Source organism: Caenorhabditis remanei, chromosome X (genome assembly GCF_010183535.1).
Source record: "Caenorhabditis remanei strain PX506 chromosome X, whole genome shotgun sequence".
NCBI classification, from domain to species: domain Eukaryota; kingdom Metazoa; phylum Nematoda; class Chromadorea; order Rhabditida; family Rhabditidae; genus Caenorhabditis; species Caenorhabditis remanei.
Window position 1 is genome coordinate 5,381,990 of NC_071333.1, and position 10,582 is coordinate 5,392,571.

A 10,582-nucleotide genomic window follows, 5' to 3' on the forward strand; every position below is an offset into this window, starting at 1 on the left:
TTCACTGCCCTAACTCTGTATTATCTATTTCTACTCTTATCATTCTTTCTGATCTTGGCACACGTTCCCGATCACGTTTTTTTTAATCAATAAAAACGTGCAGTTATTATTTTTTCTAATTAGACGACAGAAATTACAAAATGTATAACCATCAAGAACTATTAGAAATTTCATAACAAGAAGATTAAAACATCACATAATAATGTGTCATAATTCCCTCAAAGTGTGTGTACTAAATAACGACTCGTTCCCTTGGGATTTATCACATTCATGAACTTTTTGAGTGAATACGGATTTCTCATCATTTTTAAGCAATTTGTCATAGCTAGTCACAAAATCTTCACAAATTTGTACCCAACTTTGTAATGCGGTGTACTTTCTAAAAGGACTATGGGAGGAAGGGCGTGGTTTCAAAAACTGGAGATGGTAGTCGGAGATGATAGTATTCTGTTTAGTCTTAAAATTGAAAATGATAATCGCTCCAGTGTTGTTTGGGATTTCTATTATATTGGGCGTTCTATCGGTGTTTTTATATTTAGTCACGTTTTTCATTATTTTCAAACATTGGAAAACTTTCAATTCGTCATTTTTCATGTTATACATATTGGATGGATGCATCAATATTATCACATATTTCAATGCATTTATTGTGTTTAGACTAAGTTCCGTTACCAGTCGAGATAGTATTTGTTCCGGTTTTTATAAAAACATGGGTGAGTTATTTCATCTAGCAAATAATCGGAAGCACATAGCCATAAAATTTCAATTTTTTTCCATATTCATACTAATTGTCCAGATAACAACATTGTCATAAATTCTCTAACTGCTATTACCTATCATATGGCATATGTCCAGTACGGGATGACTCTGTTGATTTCCTTCGATCGATTGAGAGTTATGAGAAGAAGACATTTAGCTGAAAGTACACCAGTGAGAACTTTATAGCAGATGAACGAAATAAAAAAAACTTGCAGATTTGCTTGATTGTGATAATGTTGGTTGCGATATTTTGTGTGTTGGTATTACCACTTCTCGACACGATTCGCTATTTTCGCTATGAATCAGAAATTATTTATAATGAGGAGATGGAATCTTATCAGCTATCCCATCCACTAGTAAGTTAACCTTACTGTTTTTCATTTAAGTGGGTGTGAAATGATTTGAAATGCGGTCTCCAATGACTACTTTTTATATAATGAAAATCACAACTACATAGCAACTTTTTATATAATGAAAATCACAACTACATAGCAAAAGAACATCTGAAAATTCGAAAAAAAAAACTTTCCAGTTTTGTTCGCGTTACTTCAATCTTTGTATTCAGTTTTTTTAGTATTAATAGTATCACTCTTATTGTTTCAAATTCAGTGGTCAGTATTCTCCTATAATTTCATCTCTGTCTCTATCACCCATCTTTTCTAAAAATGGGATCAAAAGTCAGTAAGCTTTTTTTGAGAAGGAGTGCCTTTGATTTTGGCCTGTTTTTCTGAACTTTTCTGATTGTTTAAACTCTCTCAAATCAGTTAAACTTTTTTTCAATTTGAAACAACGCATAAATGTTATTTATTTTATTGAATGCGTTTGAAGTAAACTGTTGAAAAATGAATTATGTAAAATTCTTTATGTGAGATTCGATTAAAATATTCAAATTAGTATCTTTGTCAAATTGACAATACCGCTAATCGACAACAAAATTTTAGAACCTCTACGATTGTTTTCAATATCTAATATGGGTCATGGGAATCATCACATGTATTTCACTACTGGTCAATTGTGCAAGTTATATAACTGTTCGAAAACTTCCGGACTTGTCCGGATACAAAAAAGGATTCTTTTCAATATAATCATTATGTTACTACTGACATGCTTCGTTCAAATTGTCGGATGTGCTCTGAGCATCACGAGGATTATTTTGAGAGAATCTACATCAGCCGGGATATTACTTCATATACTTCCATTCGTTAGTGATGGATTATCGTTCACGCAACCATATTTGCTGGTGTCCTTTGCTCACAAGGTGACCTGACAGACAGTAGAAATATAAAGTAATGCTCTTTTCCAGATGAACGACAAAATTAAACAAATTTTTGGAAAAAAGAATGTTGCTGCTGTGACTTCATTTACCAACTGAAGTATGCTTTCTACTATTATATAGTCGATTATCAACAACAAGTATGACTGGTCTAATGGTCGATGCCATATAATTACACTAATTTTTTGTATATGTTATCTTCTTCTTTATTTTCAGTTTCACCAAACAATATTCATTCTCATAATTTTACATAGCTAAAATTTAAAAAATGGATTTTATTATTAAAATTGATAATAGTAAAACATGAAGTTAACTCAGAAAACAAAAAGTCGTTAGGCAAAAGTTGTGTGAAATTTGTTTTTAACATGGGGGGGGGGGGGGGGGAAGGAAGAAATTGCATGAGACAACTTTCAAAAGTTTGGGAAATTGAGGCGTAATAACTTTAAACTGTGATAATAGTCACATCGAAAACCTTGGTTATCGGAGGAATTGAGAAAATTGGTGAAGGGGCTCATAGGATGAAAAAATTCCATCTACATTAGTTTTGGGTGAATTAAAAAATGATGCCATCACAAAGAATAGGGAACTATGAAACAAGGAAAGAGAAGAAAAAAGCGAAATCGAGTGATTATCATTTCATGCCGTAGAAGTCGAAGTAGCAGAAGATTGTCTAGCGTTCTGGCTTTGAGCAATGGAAGTTTGCATTCTGCCTGTAAGAATTTACTGTTTTGGAAACTAAGATGGATTCGCAAGTTGTCTACAGAACAGCAAAACTTGAAAGAAACTTACGAAGATGAATGTTGACAAATTCTTTTCCATATTGTACTTGTTCGTATGGCGTCATCATTTCCATTTTAGCCCGGCTCAAAGAACTCTTTAATTTGTCGAAGGTTTCTTTTTGGTTGAAGTATTCCACTTGGAGCCTGAATATAAAATTGGTATAAAGTTTTAAAAGTTGGCTGAATCAATTCAAAAAACACAATCAAACGTAAACTTACTCAGAAATTATTTTGTTCAAATCATCGTTTGGCAAAGTTCCTCCGTAAGACAGCTCCAAGTCAGCCAGCTCCTTTTGTATAACTGTTGCTTTTCTCATTCTGATAAAGCAATAATTCATAACATAGATAAGTTAAATTATAAACTCACGATTCACGCAGCGATGATCTCAGATTGGCTTGCTTTCTAAAGTTTTTTATTTTCCTGAAAATCAACTCCATTTTTAATTTAAATGTGAAATGTAACTTACAGCTCATTTCTAGCTTTTTCAGCAATTTCTTTTTCTTCAAGCAAGCTATAACATTTGGCGTTTTTCGTGTTGAATGCAGTTTCGGCTACCAATACTTCAACCCGGGTCTTATTGCAATTGGGGCAACGTGGACCTAGAATTATTTCCCATTTTCTTTTTTCAATTTTTTCATTATGAAATTTTACCTAAGACAAGACCGTTTTCTCTGTTAAAATGAACAGTGCAAGGAGGAATGTTGTTGTCCTGAATGAAATTCGTTTCGGCTTCAAACAAGAACATGTATTCACTTACGGAATTGTGACAGATGAAGTCCCGATAGTCATTTGGGAATCTAGACGTCATCGCGTCGAGAACTGTATCCGCAATAAGTGGTTTCAATAAGGAGAGGCAGCACTCTCCAGTGAAAACACTTTCAATGCATCCGATCATCAACAATCCTCGAAGAACCCAGACATGGATGACGTCGTTTTCCAGGACCTTCTCAGTAATCCCGTATTCTTTGCACATTTCCTTGTATTTGCCAATCTCCTCCATGTGGTACGGTTGCATTGTTGGGAATATGATATTGAGTTTCTTGATACCCTTATATAACCCTCCATTGTTCTTTTTGATATCCACAATCTTTCTGAGGACGGTACTCATATCGAAGAAGAACCCCTGAAAAGATAAAATATCGGTTTTTGAATTGTAATTAAGTCTATCACCTCAGTAACCAATGCGAAGTCCGATATTTCATTGACGACTTCTTCTTTTGAGGAATATGGAGTTCTTCTCCAATTAACATTGGCAACGAGGGACTGAACTAGCATCAGTGTGGCCTGAGAGCGACTGATGACTGGATTGCTCCACTTGTTCAGAAGGTAGTACGATCCACCATTTCTCATGGATCTCTCAGTTCCAATAATGAATCCCGGATCGTCCACAAGCTGTAAACTCACCGAATGGAATTCAGTCCCTTGGTTATTGGAACTTACGGTCAACAACGTCTTATCGATATCATACTCCTCGAGAATTCTTTTCAATGCCGAGAAGTGGGTTGTGATGTTGCTTCTGCCGAATCTCAGTATTTCCGGGATATGATCACCGAATCCCAGTTTTCGATAGATGTTTAGTTGTGGAGCTGAAATTCACCAAGTTAGTAAAAATGAATGTTAACATTGCATCAAGCTGAGTTTTTGACAGACTTGTCACGGGGCGGCCCGGCCCTTGACAAGCCCGTATTGAAAAAATTTTGAAGCTTTTTAGAAAACAGTATAGTTTTCGACTAAAATTTTTAAATTCAATCGAGAAATGAACGTGTATGATAATTCAAGCACTTTTACTCTAAATTTTCGAAAATTTATGGAAAGTTTTGTTAAAAATGAGTACCCACTTTTGAGTGTGGGCCCAGAGAAAATTCGACCCGGGCCAAGCCGGCCCGATTGCTGACAAGTGTGGTTTTTTGAATGTTACTGCATAATTTTGGAAAGACTACATTCGAGAACATCAGATGCAAAACTTCAGAATTATCGAAAGTTACATCTCGTAATTGTCGTGATCATCAACCATACGGTCAAACTTCTCAATTAGTTCACATTATATTTCTGAAGGATGTGAGCTGAATGTTCGGATTTTTAATGTCCCATTTTTACACAGTATGATGTAACCAAAATAAAAATGATTTGAGTTTCAAAATAACAAAACGAAACTGACTCATCGGATTTTCGAACGGATTCCCTTGTTGTTCCCTCAAGATTGGGACCATTTCAGCAAGCTCATCAATGAAGACGCGTGGCTCTTCGTCACTTTTGATTGAGGGCACCACGCGAAGATACATTTTCTTCTTGAAACTGCCATGGGACACCTAAAACCAAATTCTTTAAGTTTTGATTGTCAACAAAAATTTTCTCACCGAGGAAATCATTTCGGTGAAGGAAGTGAGATTGGAAACTTTCTTCACTTGTTCTTCTGTCCACGAGAAGTTGCGTGATGATTTCTCCAAGAAAGTAACACCGCCCACATCGTCCATATCAATTAGGAAGTATCCATAAGCGTACTCCTTCCGGAAGTCTTTGGGGACTACGCGATGGCTGGGATAAAGCAGTGAGCCATCACGAATATGGGCCACCCAGTCGGTCTGCAAATCGAAAGAAATTTTAAAAAATTGAATAAAAAAATACCAGACAGTAATGAACTTTTCAAAGTTTTTCCATTTTACGAAAAGATATTCAATTTTCATATTGTTTCATTCCTTTCATCCCTGGCTGTCAACAACAAAATGTTTCATGCCACTATAACTAATTCAGTCCGTCCATTCAAAACCAAATTTAGAGCGTAAATTAGAAGCCTAGCTCAGAAAAAATAACTCCCCGGGTAGATTTATACGGATCCTCATTCACCAGTACTCTCAACTTCTACAAATCCAATTCATGTAACCTTAACGAACGATCTTCTTCAACCATAGAAAAATCATCTTTCGCAATCTTATAAACCCAATAACATAAAGTGTGTCGAGGCACCTCCTCGTAAATTTCAGTCATCCTATGTTGGATGTCGGCGGTGATTTTGGTGTTTGACAGAAAAGAAATTTAAATGACTTAACAAAGGTGTTGTCGACCGAGAATGAAAACATAAGGAAAAAGGTCACAGGGTGAAAACGACAAGAAAAAATGATGTCATATGTCTGACTACTTACAAAACCAATAATGGTGAAAACCATTCTTGCCAACCTATGTATTACATTCCATTCTCTTCAAAAACCCGTTCGTCATAATTGTGGGACAGGACAGAAAGTTTTTCATCTCTTGGTTCTTTATCTGTCCGAGATACTCTCCAAGTAGACAGGTCAACAATCAACTATTTGCCCCCTCATAATGCACTATTTTCGAATATCATCATAATGTGGTGGGAACACGCAATATCAGGGTCTACCTCCTCCGTCACCAGCTGCACTGACTCACTGTTTCTCCCCGACTGGAAGAAAACAAACACATTCCGCCGACGTCATCATCATCATCCTCAATTTTCTCTAGTCTACACCATCTGGCTCAATACAAATGTTAGTTGCCAAAAACGGATGACTAAAATAACCAGCCTAATTTGATAATTGAGTTGCTCAGATCAAAACCAGAGCGAATTATAGAAATAAACTTTCATAATTTTTTCATGATCATGAACCCTTTCATACTATTCGTTAATGTCACAAGCGCCAGACCGACTCACAACTCCGAACTTACAAGCATATAACTATAACTACAGTAGTAGTAATACACAGTTTTCAAACTAACCAATGAATTCGGTGCCTCTTCATTTTTCTCGACCGACATATCCGTGATACGGATGTATTTCCATTGAGTTGATTTGTGGTTGAGTGTTGATTGAGCCATCATTTTCTCAAATTAATGATTATTCAGATGTTTTCTAGTGTGTAAAAAGAAGCGAAAGAGAGAGAAACGGCGGAGGAAACTATTCTCAAAAACAAACGCATTACTTAGTTTCAAAGAGGAGACGCAGATAATGAAATAGGCTCTTTTCCAAGAATGTAAGGTTGAACGTTTGTGAGATTGCGAGAGGGATTGACATCGTCCTGAGTTGAGAAGAGAGAAAGGATATGGCCGAGATTCAATTGGTTTTGAATTTGAACGCGGTATATAAAAAATGTGATTAGAAGAGGAGGGTTCATATTGTTAATTACAACAAATTGCTGCTTTCAAGCTTGGGCTGGGAAAAAATCGCTGCAAAAAACTTCTGACATTGTGTAATCAGTGGAAAAAGGGACATCATAATCAAGCTTGTTCAGAGTTGGAGAATCGGATATCCGACTTCTCTGATTCTCCAACTTTTTTCGGATAATTTCGTAGAATCGACGACACTTCTAACTCTCTCTTTGATGTATTTTTACTGGTGAACGCTTTTAATGATGAATATAAAAATTTAAAAAGTTGCATTCTGGAAAATGCAACAAAAACCCGTTATAAAAAAATTTTTGGGAAATTATTTTTGCATTTTCCAAGATTCTCCAATTCTCCAAAAAAGAAGTTAGTGAAAATTTTGATTCCCCGATTCTCCCAAAATTTTTCTCCAAACAAGCCTGATCACAATAATCATCTCGATAGGTACGAGAAACTGCTGCAAATGCTGCTCTGGTCAGGGACGTTTAGAAGAAAATGATAGATGGATTGGCGGAGAGAAATCTAGTGAGGAGAGTCGCAGACTTGTCGAGACACAAAGGAGAACGTTTTAGCGAATGTGTCATAACTCTCTCCCTCGTACCATTCAATGGAAAAGAGTGTATTGTTTTGGAGAGACGGCTGAGAAAAGTTTTGAAAGTGGTCTGATGACAAGAATGTGAGAATGGCCAGTTGGTTAGTGAGGAATGGGCTTTCAAAAACAAAGCTACAGGGAGAAAAAAAAGAAAACTGAGCATTTAAAAAAAAATTGTAAACTGAGCATTTTAAAAAAATGAGAGAAGTTATCCGGAAAGGGATTGGTTTTTTCACAATGACAGGCCGTACTGACCATTATTCTAGCGCCTTTTGGTATTTTCAGTTAACTATACTAGACTTTGAGAGTATGTTATAGTATCTTTGGTTGTCCCACACGGTGAGTTTTCTCAGGGTTCATAAAAATGTAACGCAGAGCAACATTTTGTAATTGACCTTATTTCTACGGGCACTGCATTGCAATCTATATATCGACTTAAAAACAAATTATAACTTTGATTATTAAAAATGACAATAACTCTCTATGGATTGCCTGTGAAAAATATGTCAACTATTATACAAAAATTGTGTTCTACTTTTAACCTGTGTTATTGAAAAAAGTTATAAAAACTATTTCTCAAAAAACTATTTCTCAACTTAATGAAACTATCTTCCCGCAACATCAGCTGCAAAATTTTAAAACCATATGCTTCTTGTATTACCTATCCGCCGGTGGCTGACGGCTAATTTTTTTTTTTTTAATAATAATTTCTCACTTCCTTGACGACTTGCGGCGAAACAATAAACAGTCAATCTAATAACTATTTATTACAGAAGAAAGAATATTAAAGTAAAATTATATGGGCGAAATAAGACGATGGGGGAGAATTTGGAGAGTAAAGGTCTCTCTTGTTGCAAGTGCCCCCTTGTCCCTTCGGACAGGCTTCTGCCCGAGGGACTCTGAGACGCAGACATAAGAAATAGTAACAGGAGGCGGGGACTCCTAGTTAAACAAAGGTATGATATACTATAATAGGAGATATCATACACTCCCGGCGTATAAGTGAATTGGGGGAAAGGAGGGTTAAATTAGCTTCCATCATGGCGTTTCGTGAAGGTTGATGTGATGATGTGATGAAGCGTTAGAAGTGGTTGAGCGATCCATTTGGTAAGGAGATATGATTGAAGTGATTGTGGAGCGATCCCAGTTGAGATGCGATCCGAATGATGTCGTATGATTGATGAGGATAGAGGAATGGTGTAGCGATCTGGAGGAGTAGAGATGTTAGTGTGGAGCGATCCGAGTTGTGGAGCGATCCTAATCGATGATTGTTTGTGGTAAAGAGCAGAGAGCCGAATGATGGTTTGTAGACTTGCAGTAGTAACAAGTTCTTTCTCTGCATCCACACGGATCTTTCGTCTTTACCAGAAGACAATGTTCACAGAGGCGATCTCTCTTTACGATATCCTTGCGATCCGCGATTGACGGGTGTTGTGGGCACTGGTTGCTGAAGTGCCCTCCGCCACAAAAAGAGCACTTCATATTCGGCTTGTCTTCGCCGAAGCTGGTGATTCTTCTGATCTTCTGTTGGCGTTTGATCTCATTCGTTTCGATCTCTCGGGACGGTGCTGGTCTTTTTGTAGGCTTGCTCACGACGCTTTGGAGCGTATGTTTGTGCTCCATTGGGTCTGTCTTGCGATCCTCTTTCTCTTGGCGTTGAGTCGTCTTGATCGCTTTCTCGGTCCTAGGATCCTTTTCCACTTGGGGAACTTCCCCGCCCTGAGTTCTTGCGAGGAACTGAGCATGGGATTCGTCGGGTTTTTTCCCCGTGCGGTGGAATTCGAAGGTGGCGTTCCGAGTCCACTTCTCCACGAGTTTGAGCACGTCGTTCTTGAAGCCTATCATGGCTTCAATGTCGCCGATGACCGCGTTGGCCATGTTGACTTGCTTCTCCAACTCGTCGGCTTCTTTGTTCAGTTCCTCAGCTCGTTTGACTGTCAAATTTTCTATCTTTTTCATTTTTGACGTATCCAAGTGGATCACATATTTTTGATGTGCCACTTTTTCCTCCTCTTTTGCGGATTCCAAGTCCTTCTGGAATTCTGCGCCTTCTTCTTTCAGTTGGGCTATGAACTGCTCCATCTCGTCCAGAGTGGATTTTGTGGGGTCGATACCCCATTTGGGAGCGAGATGGATTTCGATTTCCTTTTCTTTGTCCGCGGCTTTCTCGTTCTCGATTTTCTCGAGGATTTTGGCATGATTTTCGAGATGGAGCATGATCGTGGCTGCGAGTAAGAACGGACTAGCGTTTAGACCGAACAGAACGCGAGTGAAGCGATAGACTTCGACATTGTCTGGTGTAGCTGGCAGATTGATATCTTTGATCCAGAGAATCCGAGTCAAGTCTCTATCTTCTTCGTTCAGTCTGACTTGAAGAAAGGCTTTCTCCACATCTGCCAGGATTACTGTTTCTCCCGATCTGAAGCGAATCAGGATGTCCAAAATGTCCGGCAGCAATGTCGGACCTTGCTCGATTGCATCATTCAGGGAGTCGTTGCCCTTGTAATGAGCGGATGCGTCCACGACGACACGGCATTTTGTGGTGGCCTTGTGTGGAGTCAGTACTGGCTGAATCGGACTGTAGTGAGTCCATTTTCCTTTTGGAGTTTGAGCAGTGACAATCTCCAGAATGTTCTTTTTGACTTGATCCTCGAAAATTTCTTGGATCATTTTCTTCACTTCCAGCGGCGTCATTTTCTCTATAGCTATCAATCGTTTCAAGGTAAGACGGTAATTGTCTGGAAGAGTGGCGATCTTATTCGTCTTGAGGGGAAGTTTGACAAAATATCCTTCGATCCGTTTTTGAACTGTGTCTCGAAAAAACTGGAGGATTTGTTTGTCTTTTTCCTTTCTTTCTTCCGCAGAAGATCCAGCGAATTCGTCTCCATTGCATTTGAGCACGTCTTGTTTTTGGAGATATTCGAATGGCTCATCTTCTTGGATTGAGTTGATGATCATGACTGAGTTGACTTTTGAGCGATCCCGCGATGTCTTTTTGCGTCCCATTGTTGTGTATCCGAACTTTGTGTTCAGAAGTAGGATGCCGGATGGTAAGGTGATCG

At 38.0% G+C, this 10,582-nt stretch overlaps 1 protein-coding gene across 1 annotated transcript; it reads right to left on the reverse strand.

The window, feature by feature from the left end:
• Positions 1–2,668: 2,668 nt before the first annotated feature.
• GCK72_023027 (uncharacterized protein) lies at positions 2,669–6,646 on the reverse strand (the record flags this gene model as incomplete). The annotated part of the gene is made up of 12 exons (XM_053735189.1): positions 2,669–2,742; positions 2,822–2,955; positions 3,031–3,129; positions 3,179–3,232; positions 3,279–3,411; positions 3,464–3,521; positions 3,570–3,935; positions 3,983–4,204; positions 4,253–4,398; positions 4,971–5,121; positions 5,170–5,394; positions 6,545–6,646. 12 exons carry the CDS (start codon positions 6,644–6,646, stop codon positions 2,669–2,671), a joined length of 1,764 nt encoding a protein of 587 aa, XP_053578755.1.
• Between the last annotated feature and the right edge of the window lie 3,936 nt (positions 6,647–10,582).